Here is a 20,308-nt window from a genome sequence, read left to right as displayed (position 1 = left end):
AATTTGACTTCCAGCTAAAAGCAGCCCAGCGTGCACTGAAATTACTCCTGACTGCTTTTAGACTAGCTGCACTCATAGCCATGGCATTCATTGTCATAAAAACAAACTAGCAATATTTATCAAATGACGTATGTCTTTAAATAATAAGCCACTGCTCACCCATCACACTAAACACTAAAAGGATTCAGAAAATCTCACATTAAGTTTGTTTGCCCCCGTTTGCACTAGCTAGCTAACATTTACTTCACCTTGAGTTCACATCGCTCTTGCTCGCTCTCCTAGCTGTGCCTGGGAGGTGCACTTAGGTTTTCAATTGAAAATCAGGATGGGTACACCCATATGATGCAGTCCCAGTGTTTACATCCTAGGGCCAACATTGTCCCTACAAGTACTCAGGTTGTGGGAGGAGCCACTCAGATGAGGAGGCAGTATAATTTGAATATCTCCTATTGTGACATAGGAAGGGGAGCAAAATCAGAAGTTGCCCTATTTCACGGGCAGTGGACTGGCAGGCACGCCGGACACGCAAAAGCACGTCCAATACAGTACATTAAGCAGCTGGAGTTGCATCAATGCATGATTTCAATCACCCTAATTAAGACACAGATGTAGATATTTAAAACACCCTTGAGTCCTTCTTGAAAACGTTCACATGACAAATATATCATGGCAGCGTTTTTCATTTTTGCCATACAGAAAGTTATGACCCTAATGCAGTTCCTACTATGGATATGATGCCCAGTGCACAATGACGCACGGCTACAGTCCTACGCTAAAGCCAGACAACCAGCTATTAACATGACAACTCGCAGCCCGTCAGATCCAAGTTATTTCACGCAATAAACGACAGGCCGAAAAAGGACAGGAGGCGTGGTTTCTGTCGGCCTAAACCCCTACATGCTTTATTTCAGTTCTAGGTGTCATCAAGCTCTTGAGCTTGACAGGGAAAATACACACAGCGCCCAACACAAAGACAGACCCCGCACACACATGCCCGCTTACACACGCACGCACACGCACGCACGCACACCGTAGCTCACATACGCACACGCGCTCAAGCGTGGGTGGGGTCCACCAATGCAAAGGCTTTAAATTATCAGAATATGAGTCAATCACTGCGCAAATAGAAAATGTATATGATATAGTAAGAAAAAAAAAAGCTGTAAAATATCATAGTTTACAATAATTCTTCACATTCAAAGGCTTTACATTTCAAAACATACACAGCAAGGCCCTCGAACATGACTTCAATCCAAATATGATTTTCATATATTAGAATTTAAATAACACAGAAGTAGCCGGGCCCGAACAGAGTAGCCCAATAACCTTATACAAGAATAAAAATACAAAACCCAGATCCAAGAGTCACCTCGCTCTACTCACCTCCAAGTTCAATATTACATCAACTATACATCACAGTCATCAGTTACCAACCAGGAAGAGGAGACACACGCACACCACACGTCCACGTGCCTAGCTCCCTCCTGTTAAAAACGGGCAAGTGAGAGAAGGAACCGCACACGCATGAACGCGTGCATGCACACACACACACACACACACACACACACACACACACACACACACACACACACACACCAATCTTTCTCAGACATTCAACACACACCTGGTCATGTCTCCACTCAGAAACATACGCACAGTCATTATCCCATTGCAGACGATTTGAAAAGGGGGGGGAAACTGAAAATCAGTCGGGCAATTGGCTCAGGGCCTGGGGTGATGCAATAACCTCTAAGAACTACATTATCCATAGTTCTGCAGTGATTGTTGTGGTGTGGTAATGATTGGGATGGAGTTTCTTTCCTGTAATGTATTTTTGTTCAAGGAGTTTTGATTCAGAACACAAACGACTCGAGGAGCAGGACCTCCCACCACAGAAATTCAACACCACATCCTCCAATCAGAATCAGCTAGACCAGCTACTGCGGCCAATGAGGGCAAAGGACCCGCCTTAACTCTAAACGCAGACCAATCAAACAGAGGGGACACACCCCTTACATTGAGATCAAGGGCTTGAAGATTGTGTTAAAAAAAAAAAAAAAAGCAAGATAGAGCAGCGGGTGGGGAGGGAGGGAGGAAAAGGGAGAGAGAGAGAGCGAGAGAGAGCAAGTTAGAGCGCTGACTGTACAAGGGGTGTGTATGTTCTGTGATTGGTCAGAGGGCTGCTGGGGATGTGGCCGTAGAGGAGAGCTCCTATAGGCTGGGGCTCTGATGCTTGTGGTAGATCGTCCTCCACACTTCTTGGATCTTCTTACACCATTTGTCAGCGTTGCCACTTGGGTCCATCAGATAGTAGGTCCGGTTCGGCTGCAAGGAAGCATTTCAATGATCATTACAAAGCTCCACTAAAAAAAAAAAAAAAAAAAAACGACCTTATCAAACAATTAATTAGTGTCTGTGACTGATCAGTATTGGCTGAGCGTGTGTTTACCGTGTGGACAAAGAAAGTTTTGAAGTTCTTGGCTTCGGGCCGAAGTTCTGGGGACCAGGGGATTTCTCCCTTCAGAACTTTATTCACCGGATCCACATAGTACAGATGAGGGCCATCAGTTAGGAGCAGCTGCCTGCGCCGTGCAAACAGACCCTATAAACGCACACAGGCATGAAAACAAAACCTATCAGAAGTCTGACATGGCAAAAATGCACTGATCCCTAATACAGTGGATTAGTCATAACCTGAACTTTCATTTACTGGCTACCTTATCTGCCTCCACCTACCATTTTGCACATTTACTTGTCCATGAAAGGTATGTTTGCAAATTATTGCTAGGTTAACACCGAACCCAAAAAAGCCAAGAGCAGCTCTGTGGTCAGAAACTGACCAGTGATGAAGGTCTAGAAGTTGGCTATCGCAAACTAGTGAAGATAGATTAGCTGCTGTCTCCAACTCTACATCAGCAAGGTGGCACTACAAAGCAGGTGTTTCAAATAAAGTGTCCAGCAAGAGTACAAAATTGTACAAAATGATAAAAACAGAGCAGCAACTCACTTTACGCTTGTCAACTGGGCCCATCTTGAAGATGAGATTATTTTCCACAAACTGGTGCCTGTAAAATTAAATCTATCTTAGTGACTGAAGACACAGGAAAACAAACAAAGAAATAATAATAGAAAAAAACATGACATGCTCTAGATAAGGCACTGTCCTTTCACTGTATATTGCACACTATCTTTATAACCAAGCTTGGTAAGAGCATGAACGCGTGCATGTCGACGATATGGACGGCATACACACCATGGGTTTGCTGAACTTTGTTTGTCCAGCAGGAGGCGCTTTTCCTCTTCACTGAACTGCAGGTCCAGCTCCATGCTGTTACTGTCTAGCTCATGAATATGGATGAACTGATCCACACTTGGGGCAGGGTTACATACAGGAAGAAGACTCTCAGAAGGCTCATCGGCTGACCGCGTGGGGCCAGGCTGAGCCACTTGCAAGCTGCTGAACTGGCTTAAAAGGTCATCATACTGTGTGAGAAAGGGGAGAGAGAAAGAGAAAAGAAAAGAGAGAGAATTACATTCACAACATTTAGCAGACGCTCATAATCAGAGTGACTAAAGTGCTTTACTGTTCACTCAGAAAAGAGTCCAGAGACACCTCAAGCTTAAATACTGCCAAATACAAAAGATTCTTGAATTAAAGCTTGTCAATAAACCTATGCCGCTACTACATAATGAAGCCACTCTTTTTGTACATTAGATCTGTTTAATACAAGCTTTGAACACTGCCTCTCAAAGCCCCTCCCCTATATATGAATAACTGATTTACAAACTCTTTATTAAGTAACTCATTTGACTATCTGTTTGGAAAAAGGATATCTGCACATCTTGCTTACAAGCAGTGACTACTAGCAACTGCAAACACGGAGTACGAATGGCTGCTGTGTGTGAACTGTAACGGTCATGCTTGTGTCTCTCAAGCCAACAGAGGTATGCGTGAATGGATCTAAGAGTATGGGTTAGAAGCACTGAATGAAAAGATTTAAAAGAGGGGAATAATGGGCTGCACAAGATAAAATAAGTGGACAATTACAAAATAGTACAGTATTGCCTGTGGTCTGGGTGTAAACGAGCACATGTGCACTTACGTTCCCATAGCAGTCCTCATCATCCTCGGACATGGCGGGCAGGTAGGGGGTAAGCTTGGGTGGGGTCTGCATGTGCAAGTCATCCCAGCTTATCGACTCAAAGAAAGGGTGGGATTTCAGCGGTTCGTACCCACCCATATCCTCACAGCCAATCCGCTTGCAAGGATCCAATAACTACATTTTGATTTTAATAAAAGGAAAAGAACAGTAAGACTTAAATTTGACAAATGTGGGGTTTATAACCGGCGGTTTCATATTTTCTTCTTATAAAACAGAGCAAATTATAACAGAAATAAAAAAGAAGGGTATTGATCAAAATGTAAATGGACTCTATGGTCTACATGAGCGCTTTCATATAGACCAAATGTCTTTACAGTCATTACTGTAAACCCTTCTTTAGTAACCTTGAGGACCCTGTGCAAATGCTGCACAGCATATATAAAATCAACGTATGCCGGTGCATCCCTAACGGTCACCTTATTGCTTATATCTTTTTCTTTTGTTAAACACTGAGAGCAGGTTTCCTTTATGACAATTTTTTTTCTCTCAAATGCCACAGAATAAATCAGAAAATAAAAACAATAAATAAATAAATAAATACCCACCAGAAGTTGTTCCACTAGATTCTTGGCTTTGGGGAAGAATTTCTCAGGAAACTCGTACTCTAATTTAATAATCTTTTGGAATATTAAATACTCATTTCTGGGGGGGAAGGCAGAAAGTGCGAGATTAGCTACGAGATTTATTTACACTTATACTGCAACATAGGGGTGTAATGGTACATAGAAATCACAGTTTGGTTTACACTGCAGTTTAGAAGACGCATAAGAATAAAGTTACCATAGGAATACTCCTAAAGCACACCATGTGAATCCAAAAGCATTCAGCTTAAGGTTTCCGAGTGGCACAAGCTTGTGAAAGGATAGTGCGTACCATTTGTTCTCTGTGTGACTGTGTGTGCCAAACTGTGATGATTCTGCATGTATACATGCACCGTTACACTCCTACTGCAACAAAACTGTGATTGGTGGTGGAGTGTGTGCAAGTGTACGTACCCCGCTCTGAATGGTGGTAATCCAGCAACCAACTGGTAAATAATGCAGCCTAACGCCCAAAGATCCGAACTGCACAAAATAGGGGATGTCAACATCAACATCTATGTAAAACCTATCATCTATACCTAGAAAGAGTGGTTAGCTGTAATATTAAAAACTAGGTTGCATGAACAAAAGCAGACGAGGAAGGGGGGACATATTTTACCTCTTACAGGCGGATTTCTCAGTCAGTAACTCTGGGGAGACGTACTGAGCCGTACCAACAAATGAGTTTGCTCGAGCTGTGAATAGAAAAATCACCATATGAATATTGAATAGCTGCAGGCTGATATGTCAGTGTTCAATCATCGACTCCGTGCTCGTGCTGCTGTCAGAAATGTTCAGCCAACTGTAAAAGTCTTAGTTTCTGCGTAGTCAATTATAAAGTACTTCAAGTATATAACTGTAAATTAAAGTCAGTGAGCCAAAGGTTAAGTCCAATGATGTAGTATTTTGCAATTGATCTTTTTAATATCTGGCATAAAGAGAAAATTGAGAAAATAAGCAGCATTATCCTAAAATGGAGATATAATGTTTAAGTGGCAATAAAAAAAAAATCTGTAAACCATGTTTACATCAAACAAACCAGGGAAAACATTTAGCCAACATAATCGACATAACAGAGGTACTTTGCAAATCTGTTGCACTATTCAGCCTTGTCCCCGCATCTTTTCTCTGTCCAAAGTCTACAGTTTAATGGTTCTTCCAGGACTAAACACAAAATGTTCCATTAGCCCAACGGGTATTGTTCTGCAGACACGCTCTAGTTTACATTAAGCAAAATATAGATATCTAGCTTACACAAGATAAAAGCCTGCCACAGTGGTTAACCAACTAGGTGGCTAGAACTGGTCCACCATATGGAGTGCACTGGAGATCTGACTGTGTGCCTTCTCAGCAACAATTTAGCCCACTGCAGTTTCACTTTCGCAATATAATACTCATAACAATCATTTCACCACACTAAAACTTGCGACCACTAACAAGCGTTCAAATCTTGATTCTTGCTTTTTGAAAGCACTGCCCAAGTAGACAACTTCATTACTCATAACATCAGTCACACATCTGAAGAGAAATATGTCAGTTCAGCTGCAGTGTCAGGGCCGACGAGTCTCATGATGAGACCTGGCATTCTGAAAGATAAACCTTTGCTGTAAACATTTATTAACACACGGCATGGCATTTAGAGGTTTAGGTTTCCATCACTTCATTACTTCCACAAGCCTCACGGCTCCAGTGCAAAATTATCATGTATGATCAGCTACTTTTGGAAGACAAGGCAGAAAACTTTCAAATGAATTTTTGGCCATCCAAGCCTGATGAGCCCGAATGTGAACTTTACATTTGTGTAACAAAGCTTTAATGCATTTGCATTTGTTTTGGAGTAGGTGAGAGAACATTCATACTTTTGTGTCTTCTTACCCTGCCTGCTGTCAGATGACAGCTGTTTGGCTGTGCCGAAGTCTGTGATCTGAATGTGCATCTCCTCGCTGAGCAAAATATTCTCTGGTTTCAGATCTCTGTACAAAACAGACACACATAGTCAGATAAGGATTTCCCCCAAAAGATCACCCAAGGTTTCCCAGCAGCATCTCTGATATTGGAAGTGTCTCGCAAAATAGAAACAGAGTATCAATATGAATTGGTGTCCATTGGCTTAAAACGGTGGTATTCACTTAACTGGGTCAAACAAACTAGTAATACATATCTCTAAGAACTAAACTGTTAAGATGATGTACATCTCTCACATATATCAGACAATTAAACTACCAAAAAAAAAAAGAAAGAAAACACAGAACCGCAACAAAGTATCTTTGATTGGTTTGCTCAATGAAAGTGTTGCATGCGGCTTGTTTTACTTGTCTTGTACTAAGACCACAGTTAACTTTCTCTGCTAACCCAGGTTTAAACACACAAGCTGTTATTGTTTTTTGTGCAAAAACAATACATATGTTTAAGATATGAAGGAGTAGTCAGCGTTTTTTAGGAACAAGTCATCATTCTATCAAGTCAAATCATTCTATGTAAATATGTAGAAAGTACAGTCCTTACACTGTATGGTTATTACACAAACAAAGTGACTGCTGTGGCATTCTACTTTCGTGTCTTAGTTTTGTGTACTATAAAACAAACAAATGGTCCCCAAGAGTTGTTAAGAAAACCCAAAATTAACCTCCCCTGGAGTAGGTTAGGTGTGCAGCATAAGTAGGTCGCCACCATGCATCCACAAAAAAGGCATTCACTGTCATAAGACACATAATCCAGGGTTATATCAAAGCTTAAAAGGTATCTAGCAAACAGGTCCGATGACTGAGGTTAGTAACTGATGCTGACCATTACATTCCCACAAGATAGATATATTGAATAAATAAATAAATAAATAAATAAATAAAAAGTTGAATGTTGGTAGATGAACGTTGGCAAAAGGATGAACTGAAAAAGAGAGACAAACTGTGTCAGCAGAAAGCCTGGACAAACCATTCTAGTTTCTTTGAAAGGAAGTTTTTTTTTCCCCAAATACAAGTTGTGACTCTGACCTTCTGCTTTGTTTCTCACACATTGGGTGGGGGTGTGTTAGCGTGTGTTGAGCTGATAGAAGTGGATCAGACACAGCAGCACTGCTGGAGTTTTAAAACACTGCGTCCACTCACGGTCCTCTCTATTAGATACCCCTACCTAGTCCACTAAGCACAGGACACTGCCAACAGGATGCTGTTGGTTGGATATTTCTAAATGTGAGACAGTAATTTTAGCTTTCTGTTCGAAAGTATTTTGTGTTACTGTTGCGTTTGTATTAGATTGACACAATCCATTAGTGATGTAGCAGCTAAGTGAAGCAATAGTTTTTTTTTTTTTATTCCTTTCATTCCTCTACACAATAATAGTTAATAGTGAAGTCCATCGTTCTGAGGGTTGACTTACTGAAAGATTTCTCCTTTTTACCCTCAGCCCATGTCCTTATGAGACTCCTATGCCTCACATTAGTAGACCTCTGCTCTCCACTCACATCAGAGTGATGTCACTGAATACGTGCGGAAATAAAAACTCTCGGATCTCGGTTTATGTGACAGACAGCTGCTTAGTCTGCATGTTTTCACTGCTTCCAGACCAAGGGAATTATTACTGTTAAAAGTAACAGCAGCAGTAAAACTGAATTCCACACTGCTATGGTCTTTGTTTAATCTGTGGTTCACGCGTGCCTCGAACCATTCCTAGCTGGCGAGAGAAAGACGCAAAATGATGTCACAAAAAAACGACTAAAAAAAAGATTTGTTTTTTTTTTTTATATTAAGTAAACCTGTAAGGTGAACCTCTGATTATTTTTTAAAATTCATTCTAAATTTCTTTACACTGCCTCCATTTCTCCTGCTCATCTTTCCTGCCTAAAATATGTGAAAAGTAAAAATTACAAGAACTGTAATTAAAAAAGCGCTAATTATCTTTACATATCATTTAGGTGTAATATCAAATATTCACTGACTGTAATACTACATATACATAACAGTGGTCAATGTAAGTGAAATTGGAGTTAATTGTGTGAAAAAAAAAATTATATATAAATATATATATAAATATATATAAATATATATATAAATCTTTGTGAGGTTCTGACCTATGGATGATGCCTTTCTGATGTAGATACTCAAGTGCACAGACAATCTCGGCAGAGTAGAATCTTGTGCAGGTCTCGTCGAAAGAGCCAATCTTGCGGATGTACTTTAACAATTCTCCATTCTTAGCATAGCTCAGACCAAAATCTGAACTTTTGCTCAGGAAAACACAATTAACAACATTCACACAAGTTGGTGTTCCTTGCACATAGACATTTTTACAATGAACAGACATTGTAACATAAATGAACATAACACCAGTTTTTTACTATGAGACAGTAGGGTCCTAGTAAATGGCCAAATAAGCTCATTACCCCATGTGCATTTAAAAGTGCCACAGGGTAGTGGGGCATTGTGTATGTGCCTGAGCCTGAAAACACTCCCAAAACCATTCACTCGACTTTCTGTCCTTTCAACAGCAGTCGCTCAAGGCATTCTCGTCTTAATGTTTCTAAGGGGTGTTTCTGTCAGCCAGACTTGAACTTGTTCAGCAGACTGCAATCCAGCTAACTAAGCTGATGCAAACCAGCCTCTCTGTCTTGATTCAGAGCACTTGTAATTGTCAGGTTGATGGTTTAACATTTATTGAATAGCTGATTTAATACTGAACAGTGTTCACTGACTGTCTGGGGTCTCTGAAGACCTGCTTTAAAAGTGATCGGTCATGCACAAATGTTCATAAAAGTAGACCATGCCATGCTTTAAAGATTTTCCTTAGACATATAGAAACATAGCTAATCAATAAGGTGTTCATTACCAACATTCCAATACTGATGAGCTGTGGCAGCCCTGGTGGTGAGCATGTGAGCATAAAGGATACAGAGCTTCTCCTCATCCTGGAAGGTGAAGTACAGCTTGACGAAGAAAGGGTGATCCAAGATTGACATCACATCTCTCTCTCTCTTCACATACTGCGCCTTGTTCTCCTTCATTATATGGCGCTTCTCCAGGATCTTAACTATAAAACACACACGCACACTTAGGTTTTCTAACTTTGTTGTTTAGAAGTGCAGCATTTTTCACTGGGAGTAAACGGCTGTTATCTTGTGACACTTGACACTTTTCTATTAGGCAGTGCGGTATAATGTTATACAGATATTAATCTGAATTCAGAACATTACCATTCCCAGTGTACTTGTGTCACTTTTCCACTGCAAAACAGTACCCAAGAAAGTAGGAAGGGTGATAGACTTACTAACTAGAAACACAGAGTCAAGCTGTGTTCATCATTTAGCCGAACTGCAAACAGTTGAGGACAGTCAAGGGACAGGCAGTGATTAATAAAGTACTGATATGACAGTAGGGCTGGGCAATATGGTAAAATAATTATCCCAATATTTAGACACATTTTCACAATATGTGATTGCAAAACACATGAATTGTGAATAATGAATTGTTTAGTTGATCGGATAATTAGAGCTGAGCAATATGACAATATTTAAACATAGTGATAAATTTTGTTATCATTATAAGATTTTCTAAGCATATTGGAGACACCGTTAGTGCTATAAGTGCTTAATAAACACTGATCAGCTGCAGGTTTCATTACAGACAGTGTAATTAGACTAGTTTAATTACATGAAGTGCAGCAGATGTTGAATAAAAATCACTCACTATTAAGTACAGGAGAGTATCTGAATAGTGATTTATAAGAATATGTCTTTACTGATGTTTTTAGTCTGCGATTACATGTATTGTGATAAATATTGTGTATTAAATATCTTGATATTGTATTTTTCCCATATCGCCCAGCCCTATTGATAATAGCCTTCATATGCTTACAAAAAAATTGTATCACAACAAAGTGTCATCATATCGCCCACCCTATGTGGCACACAGCACTCAAACAGTGTTGTAATGCTGTATAAGAAGCATCCCACAGCTAGCGATTTGGCTAATGTTCGAAGCACACCAAACTACTAATCTTGTCTAGCGCATTCACGTTAGATAATCAGCTAAGGTATACCACAGAATGCTAGGACAGGAACAGAACAGTGTTTACTTCAGTATTTTGTGGCAGTGGAAATAGCAAAATGAAGGATCACAACTGTGAAGGTGTACCATGCCTATACCGCAACTCCTCATTTAAAAAACTTAATTAGTCCTTTCATGCTAAACCCATCAACGACTAACTATTAAAATAAAGAACATGCTTATGTGTATAAGGCATGCATGACTACTCGCATCACATCCTCTTCAAGTCAATCACTCTTTTAGACAACCACGGCTAAGATGACAATCTCAGAGACTTCTTAAGTTATATCCATAACAAGCCATGCTGGCTACAACTAATTAGGATTTTATACAGTCCATTATGATTGGCTTCCGGCAGCAGGTTTCATCAGATCAATGATTTCTTGCTCCTGACATCAAAAAAATAAATATCTAAAAAAAACCTGTTGTTGGTTATTTTTCTTATCAGTCAAATGGCCCTTTCCTGTCAAAGATGGCAGCAGTTATACATTAAATGCTGCAGATTCCCTGATAACAGTCAGACATCTGGCTTGCGAGTGAGTGTTGTGACTTAAGCTTCTGCCCCATAAACCCACAGCAAGCCTGACCTACTCATGTGGGTGCATGCAATCAGAATAATGTGGGCGGGAAGGAGGAGAGATTATGTACCCATGCTCAAAAAATGTTTTCACATGTTATTGACAACCGAAACAAATTTTGAAGTCGGAACATGTACTAGGTACAGTCTTTATGTCTTATACTAAAAATATATTAAATGATGAAATTAATTGGGAGAATGTAAGAGAAATGTGTCTCATTCTCCAGCAGTGAAGCTGATCACTTTTGTCATTCCTTTATTTTGGTAATCACAAGTGAATGAGGTGAAATCCTGAACATGTCATTACTTCATGACTTCATTCTTACTTGCATATTCCTTCCCCGTTGAATGTTCTTTTGCGAGGACAACCTAGCAGAAAGAAAGATAAATCAGACATCTGACATTCATTCCTTTATCTGGACTCTTCACCGAGCCAGATCATGACTTTACACACCCAACAAAGCACTAAGAAAGCAATTCAATGAGTTTCCAGTTTGGGAGAAAAAGGCAAAATATTTCCTAAAGCAAGGACACTCAAGGAGAGTGTTTAAGTAAGAGGTCAAAAGTCAGGTGACCTGCTGCTTGTGCTTGTGTTTACTCAACTGTCCATACTTTTATGTCAGAGAATGATTTCAGCCATCATGAACTACAGCAGTGTATAGCTGACAGACAGTAATTTTAGTCCCAATTACACATTTCTATTAGGTTGTCTTAATCAACAGTACAAATAACATTGTTTGATGTGTGGGGCTGCTTGCATAAATATTATTAAATTTTGTTCAAACTTATTTACAATCATTTAACACAAACCAGAATCTATTAGGTTGTGCTCCACTCTCCCCTACTGGGGACAAAAGAGGACATGGCCATGATCTGTCATAGCTCACACAAATGGGTTACATTTTATGTGAATTCTCTCACTAGTGGGCTAATTATAACTTCATAGTGGCAGTTGCATGGATTTCCCAGGTGGGAACCTGATAATTAATATTATTCAGAGATGAATTCAGCATTTATAGGTTAGCTGTTGCCTTCCCCAGTATTTTGTGTCTGTGTGTGTGGTGCATAGCACAGAATTGTGTACTGACATAATCTGCTGTCAACACCTTGTAAATAATAATAATAATAATAATAATAATATTTTCACCCTATTGTTGCATGTTCAAATAGCATTAACAGGCGCTCATGACAGCAGGAATAGTGCTATTCAGGATGTGAAAACTAAAAAAAAAAAAAGGTTACTGTTTAATAATATATATACTGTTAAAAAACTATTGAATATTTTTGTAAAATATACATTAAATGTCTATTTTTGTCATGTCAAACTTTTAATGCACTGTACAACTATTAGCACTCCATCAGCATCTTGCATGTGTGTTTGAGAACATGTGTGGATGCTGTACCGTAGAGAAGGAGCCCTCTCCCAATATTTTGCCAAATTTAAAATCCTCGGGCCTCTTCTTGCGTGGCTGAGCTGGCTGGGAGGGAGGGGCCTGGCCTTCCATGCTGTTGCCGTGAAGACGAGGCGTGTCCTGCTGACCTCTTACCATGGATGGACAGGGGCAGAGACCAGAGGAGTGGAGGGGCACAACATCATACTAAAAAGGAGGGGAAAAAAGACAATAACTATTAACTAAGTAAGTATTAACACAACACCATTGTTATGCAATATCTTTATAAAATGGCATTTGCCAAATGACAACCATACCATGTTGCAAATCATGGTCAACCTCAATTGAGTAACAGTAGACTAAGTTAGACCAGTTAGCTTTCTTATAAATTATAGTACAGCAGCACATGATCTCGACACATTCTCAGCACAGCACAGGAGACTGCTGTAGTGAATATTAATTGAGAGCATTCTGCGCAGCTGGAGTAGATATGTGCTGCTAGTTTCCCACATATCATCTTCAGTGTGCTTCAGTCAACATTCAGTATTTTTTGCCTATAAACACAAAGTAATGTAGGAACAGTAAAGTTCCTACAAAAACAATAAACACAGAATATAAGCATTGTTTTTGGTTACAAACTTTGTTCTTGCTTATGGTTTGGTAGTTTTAATGCATTGCCTTTTGTTATAATTGCTTTATAAATTATAATGGGACAACTCATGTTGTCAAAAGGTCTTTAGCCATTTTTAGACCTAAATATTTTGAGCAAAAACCTGAGAGAATCTCAAAGGGTTGTAACCATGTCCCATCTTCTACTGTGAGCCATTTGGCATTTACAATCTTCTAAGGAACTAACAAACATCTGTGAATTTTTCTTCCTGTGCTGTTAAAGCCCATGTAGTTGTTTCTTGTTGGTTAGCTTCTTATTCGCACTTTCCATTTCACTTTAACTGATACGAAACAGCTGCCACCAGAACTGCTGCATTAGGCAAGTTCAGTTTCTTAAAACTTTCTCTGACCACGGACACAAACCTTTAGCTCTACATACAGCCTCTCAGAGCTATAACACAATAATATCCCAAACTCATAAACAGTGTTTGTGTTCACTTTGACCCTGCAGGTTCACGGAGTGCTCCGACTTTGCAAGCTAACACTTACAAAGAACAGCAAAGTGTTTAATCGGTAGTCGGTGCATTGCAGCCCAGACATGGACTAGCAACCTGAGGTAGGTTAGTACAGAACTAGCGTAAGAAAAATCCTGCCCCTCCCCAAAATGGATATTCTGACTGTCAGCCATCCACAGATGGGGGTTTTAGAGAGCACAACTGGCCTTGCTCTCTCTGGGTGGGTAGGTTAGTGCTCCCCCTCCTCCCTCAGCGCAATGTTAGCCAGTGGGTAACTGTTAGCTGACGTGACCAAACTGGCAGTTATCAATCACTTCCAGGCTCGTTCGTTTGTCCAACAACGTGCTAGCAGATTGACCACACAAGTCTGTGAATTGATCAGTGAATGTTAAGATAACTTGTCAACTAAAAACTGTAAACAATGGCATTATTTGGTTTTCTTTGAAATGAAATCTGTCAATGATCCAACACATCATGTTCTTAATAATGCTCTCTGTGTATCCAGGATTGGAGTAAGATAAATCAGGCATCAGGACATCAGGCAGATATAATCTGCCTCTGGTAGTTATGTCATTTAAATTAGAACCGTGCAGATTTTTATTTTTGTATGGCCAGCAAAACAAGCGGATATGCCACCGGACACTGCATGTCCGTCAATGTAACTATTGCGTATGCACACATTGCAATGGCGATGATGAAACAATATATAGTGCAACCCTAGTAAACACCAGGAGGTGGCACGCCACAACATAAGGTTTATGTACTGCGTAGTTAAGAAAACTTCTCCTCCACATTCAGACTGGAACATTAAGTGGGCCAGTTACAATCCACATATACACCCTATCGCACCTGTGTGACAAGAACTAGCACAGCATTCGCTGCCATGCTCCAAATAGGTTGAGTTAACATACAGCAGCTTAAGCAATTTGAAAAGGAGGAACTTCCTTTTGAGCACAGTCTTTCCTGTGAATGTGGTCATCACTGTGCAATACTCTTAACGTTTCACACAGAAAAACAATATTTGGGTTTGAACCGGAAAAGTACAACCTGTGCTCTGTCCATGTGTGCTAATTCTGCGTTCTTTTGCTACACTGTACAAACTGACCAAATCAAACGTAGGGCTGGAGTCTTAAGCAATGGCAACACTTGTGAAAAGGGCATTGACTGGGGATGGATCGTTGGGGATGGCCTGGGGACCAAAAAGTCCTCAATGTTGGTGCTGTTAGCATGCAAACTACTAGCAAAAACAACAAAATAATAATAATTAAAAAGTGATACTGGTGAGTGCACAGAGCTGCACAGCCAATCACAGCAAAAAGGTGTAAAAGTGCAGCGGTTGGCTCTCAGCTCTGCGCCAACTTAGCAATTAGCAGGCTGACGAACACAGCCATCCTAAACATTAAAACACAATCAATCAATCAATCAATCAATCAGTACCACACTGGGTTTTAGTATACAATTACATAAATGAATGTGTGTGTTCAGCTCTGTTCAGCCGAAGAGCTAACTTAGTTAGCACAATGAATAAAATACATGATCTCTGCATAAGTGTGTCTGTTCTTCCTGCCTGCATTTAGTTAGATGAGAGGCAAAACCTAAAAAGCAAGTCAAATTTCACATCCACCATATGTCCAACTATTTTTCTCGAACATGAAAAACACACTTCTTTTAGTTGCCTTTGGGACAGATGGTGTTGTTTTGACCACTGACTGGCCACCAGATGTCACCGCAGTGCGATGATTCGAACATTTCACAAGATCTAAAGCATTGGTTTTCCCGAATCAATTGTTTCGGCAAACACGCAAGTCGTTTGCTTCGATCTCGCAAAATCCCCACTTACACTATCGCCATATAAAACTAACTGTAGTGGTTAGGACAGTGGATAAGATGAAATGGCAACTTACTGATGAGCATGTTAGTTTGCCTCAAACAGATATATTTTCAATATTGATTTTGGACCTAGCTAACATCAGCTAGAAAGAAAAAAACAGCCATGTCAAACCAGGCCAGGCAAACTCAGTCTTCACAATCACATCCTTAATTACAAGTGCAATATAGTGTACATATTCTTCAGTAAGAATGAGCAAAACTCAATCGGCAAGTCGTGGATGTTCATTTTTGGATGCAAGCGCATTGGTTGAGCCAGCTTTATGTGGTACCGTATCTCAGATGATATATCAGATCAAGGATGTTAGGAATGGTGTCTTGCTACTATCTACTGTGGCGAGACAGTCTGGTGGGTTTAATTAGTCAGTGTAACCATAAGACCCCCCCCCCCAAAACAAAATCTGCCTGACAACGTAGTAGAGACTTCTGCAGTCTTGCATTATAATGTATTTGAAATCATGTCCAAATTAGTCTTCCTAAAAAATGTTTTATAAAATGTTTAAAATGGCCTCTGAGACCGCTGAGAGTACAGATAAAATCCCAAAACTGAGACATCAGTTCTGTTTTTTGTTTGGCTAACTCTGTTCTTTGAAAAATCCAATCACGCTTGTGTACATTACAATGTGTATAGTTCCTACATGCAAATTGGATACTTTTCACAGCTTAGTTATTAATTGAAATATGCTTAATGCTACATACATGCTACAAGCAAGCTAAAATATACCACAATCTACTCATACTTTAGACTACTCCTGCCAAAGACACTTACCTACCACACTTGTCAAGACTTGCTGGTTGTGTGGGCTATCTTGGTGAAGTTACCAGCCTTAAGATGTCAGTTCAATGTGCAAGAATGTACTGAATGCATGCATGTAGCAAACCCCACGTTCTACCAAATCCTTAAAGATTCAGTGATATTCAGTGAAAATGGACAGGACAGTTGGTTGGTATTGGTGAGACAAACCTCTTAGAACCACATCCACAGTGGTTGATACAACAGCTCACTGTAATGTAACTAAACACAATATAAGCCTCTTCAGGAAAACAACTACATATGAACACACCCATCATGACTTCTAACAACAACTTCCCTCATTATAGTTCACATTCTGTACAATGTGTCCAAGATGGGGTATAATGAGAACAGTTATGGAGACATGCTAAGACCTAGAGTATACCAAAGTAAGGTCTGACCTTACAATGTCATTGGCTGAGAGACATTCTACGAGTGCACTCTGAACAAATCTCTGTAACTATTAGTCAGCTTTACTCACCTATAAACTAGGAAAGGCCAGAAAGCTGTTCAAAGGTAACAGCAAAGGTTAAAAATGCAGAGTAACTAGCTAATATCATGTCCTGATGACAAGAAACACGAGCAAGGGGCAATGTCAAACCCAATCTCTCCCACTCGGTTAACCTAACCCTAACCTAAACTGATGTTAAGTGTGGGCCCAACTTTGCAACATGGATTCTTGTTAAAACGGCTTACTTGCCATGGACCAATTCACCAATACACCCAGAAAGACACGTGTTGAGCTGCATTTTAACTCAATAAAAAAGCTATATAAACCGTTAGCATTGTTATTCACTTTCCGCTTTGCAAGTTACAGGCAACATCACCTATAATACCTTTGATCAACCACTTTGTACGGGGAAACTTATGCATTTCATAGGTACATTGACTCATTTCAAGCATATTGAGACCCTGAGAACTGAAGAACACATTATCATATATGGCTACTGATCTTCCAAAACAAGTGGGTTTGTACAGAGTTCTCCCCAGGACCCCCACCCAATGGATCAATATCATACAACGCAGCACAGAACTTTCAGAAGCTCTTCAGGAAAGGACACGTAAGGTCACCTCAAACAAACAGGACATAGAGTCCCAGAACATCCACCAGCACCTGAATCTACAGTTCACAACTTACATGGCTGATGACAAATACAGTAAATCAAAGGGCTGGTCCACAGACTGCACAAAGTTATGGCTAGACATAAATTAAAAAGCCATGTTTTGACTAGGTCTGCTCCAGTGTTCCCAGGCATCACACACTGTGGGGTGGGGCGTACGGATTCACTACAATTTCCTCACGCATTCCTTAAAAGGTCGACCGGCAGCTCGGCCTAAAATTGTCAGCCTAGCCATCATTTTATGCTAGGCAGACATGCAGGGGACGGGAGCACAGGACGAAAACACGCTGGTATTTTGATCCCTGGCTCTGTCGTGCTGTTGTGCCGACACTGGTGTTCACAGCCCAGTAGTTAACACGACATTATTTGCACTTCAAGTCAAAAGTCCAATCAACTCGACCCCACTTAGCCAGGCCTCGTTAGTTAACTCCCGGGGACCGTACAGGAAAGATGACCGGGCTGCCGGGCAGCCTCGACTCACACACCAGACACGACTTTCGAAGAGTAGAGGAATCAAGTCACCCTCTTCTCACTTTGTTCAAAATAAGGAATCAGATGTTTGTCAAACCAAGATAAGACACAAGCCGATGACAAGTGTGTCTAGATGCTAGCTAGCACTAACGTTAGCTAGCTAGCTCTGAAGCTAACAAGACAGCCTCGTCTAATTAGCCAGCTAGTGTGCTGTCAGTGAAGCTTGCGAGATAACAACAAAATAAGCGGACTACTTCAAGCCAGATAGCTAAATAAACAGAGCTGTAGGTGAGATGATGACGGAGACAGTTGGGCTAGCCACTATCTGTAAAACCCCCTATTAAAATTAGCTAGCATATTTGGGGAAAAATGACTAAAAATCGACTCCCAAGTTTCACACAAAGAGTAAAACAGACTCGGAGTGGTCGTCTGACCACAGACAGGACTTGACCGGTGGGTTTAAACGCCACAGTTTATTAAAAAAAAAAATCTAACAAGTTAGCTAGCTATAGCTAGCTAGCTAGCTTGAGTTGTCGGTTAGCTGTCCGGCTAGCTAGCTAGCTATAACTACTGAACCTAACAGTTTGTTTTGCCGCAATTAGCTAGCTAGCGAACTAGCCGCTGAGACAACGTTTAAAAAACGAGACGGCCGAGGTCCATTCAACAACAAAGCCTCGATATATCATTAATATAAGACTGAAATACAACACGAGCCGGTTCAAACAGCTCACCGGCCAGAAAAAGCCCAAATAACGCGCTGCCGAAAGCCTGCTAACTAAGCTAGCGGGCTAGCTGGTGTATTCCGGGACGTTGCGAGTTGTTGTAGGCTCGCGGACCCGGAGTCACCGCGCTGGAAGCGGAGGGGCCTTCCCCAGAAAACCGCCGTCTAACGGCCAGCACACAGCACGCGCCCGCTGACGGCTTCGTATCAACACAGACCAGACCACCCCGATACTCACGATCTGACTTGTGGCTCGTGCCATGGAAGTTTTCCGCGAGTATTTTATTTGGATTAAATAATTACGGAGCCCGTGGTCATGGCCGCCTCTGCGCCTTCATCTTACGTCCGTGACGTCATTCCACAACAATGTTGTTACCGCAGTCGCGAGGGGAGCGGGAGCCTCGACGCGCCCTCGCGCGGCCCAACTCCGTCATTCAAAAATTCGAACAGGTTTGTAACGGTCAGTAACGGTAGAGCATCAGTTCAAAAATGACAGAAACTCCGTAGAGTGGTTAGAGGTTAACGGTTACCTCACCTCGACATCGCCGCGTTACCGGCTTATTAGGATTTATTTAACTTAATTAATTTAACTTAATAGAACTCAATTTTATTAAGTTTTTATTAAGTTAATTTTTTATAATTAATTTTAACCCCCCCCCACACACACACAGACTCACAGATTATTACCGTATTTCAAAATAGCAATGGTTTATAAAAGTAACAGAATTAATTTTATTATTATTTTAGTTTAATTATTTGAATGAAAATGTGGATCAATATAATTTACTAATTTATTACACAAGTATTTTAATTATATCATTTTATAGCAGTAACATTAACCCATAAGAGCCCAGACCCAGACTCGAATATTGTGCAAAATAATAAAAACGAAATTAATTAAATTAATTGAGCAGCTCATATTGTATTTGTATAATGTCACATGCCACATAGCGGTCACATGACCTCCTCTGTAATTATTTTAAGGCTAATATCCGGATGGACATCAACAGTTTTATAACTTGTATTCCATCGTTAAGTTCTAGAAATGGGGTCAGAACTGGTTCTATGTAATATATGACATTTAATTAAAGTGTCTGGATGGTTAAATGGGTTGGAACCGACATTTAGAATAAAAAAAATACACTTGTAAAATGAGCTGGTTTTGGCTCAAGTACTACCCAAGCACACCAACCCTATTGACAACCTGCCTGAGACATGTGCAGGATGCTGAGTGTATGTCATGAGTTAAAGTGAAGGACAAAATGCTTCTAAAGGGTCTGTGACACATGTCACCGGGGGCTCTTATGGGCTAATGTCACAAGGTATTTCCTTAGAATTAAATAATTATGAGGGATAATTACATCTGTTTCTACAGTGCCCTCCATAATTATTGGCACCCCTGGTTAAGATGTGTTCTTTAGCTTCTAATAAATTGAGTTTT

At 40.4% G+C, this 20,308-nt stretch overlaps 1 protein-coding gene across 1 annotated transcript; it reads right to left on the bottom strand.

Annotated features, from left to right (window-relative positions):
- Window positions 1-874: 874 nt before the first annotated feature.
- On the bottom strand, window positions 875-19,217 carry pdpk1b (3-phosphoinositide dependent protein kinase 1b). Its single transcript, XM_072680137.1, has 14 exons — window positions 19,106-19,217; window positions 12,763-12,957; window positions 11,686-11,728; window positions 9,629-9,766; window positions 8,811-8,955; window positions 6,620-6,717; window positions 5,364-5,439; window positions 5,159-5,227; window positions 4,709-4,805; window positions 4,104-4,277; window positions 3,254-3,483; window positions 3,008-3,065; window positions 2,450-2,602; window positions 875-2,325 (listed from the first exon to the last, which is right to left on the bottom strand). Exons 1-14 carry the CDS (start codon window positions 19,127-19,129, stop codon window positions 2,212-2,214), a joined length of 1,614 nt encoding a protein of 537 aa, XP_072536238.1. The 5' UTR covers window positions 19,130-19,217; the 3' UTR covers window positions 875-2,211.
- Window positions 19,218-20,308: the final 1,091 nt, after the last annotated feature.

Source organism: Salminus brasiliensis, chromosome 5 (genome assembly GCF_030463535.1).
Source record: "Salminus brasiliensis chromosome 5, fSalBra1.hap2, whole genome shotgun sequence".
Classification (NCBI taxonomy): Eukaryota; Metazoa; Chordata; class Actinopteri; order Characiformes; family Bryconidae; genus Salminus; species Salminus brasiliensis.
Note: the sequence above shows the minus strand (reverse complement) of the source record. Positions and strands in the feature narration are given on the sequence as shown.

Coding starts and splice junctions, on each gene's coding strand:
- pdpk1b (XM_072680137.1), bottom strand. CDS start 19,129: ATGGCACGAGCCACAAGTCAGATC. Junction 6,718..8,810: donor CAGAAAGGCATCATCCATAG/GTCAGAACCTCA, acceptor TGTTTTGTACAG/AGATCTGAAACCAGAGAATA. Junction 2,326..2,449: donor AAACTTTCTTTGTCCACACG/GTAAACACACGC, acceptor GCTTCCTTGCAG/CCGAACCGGACCTACTATCT.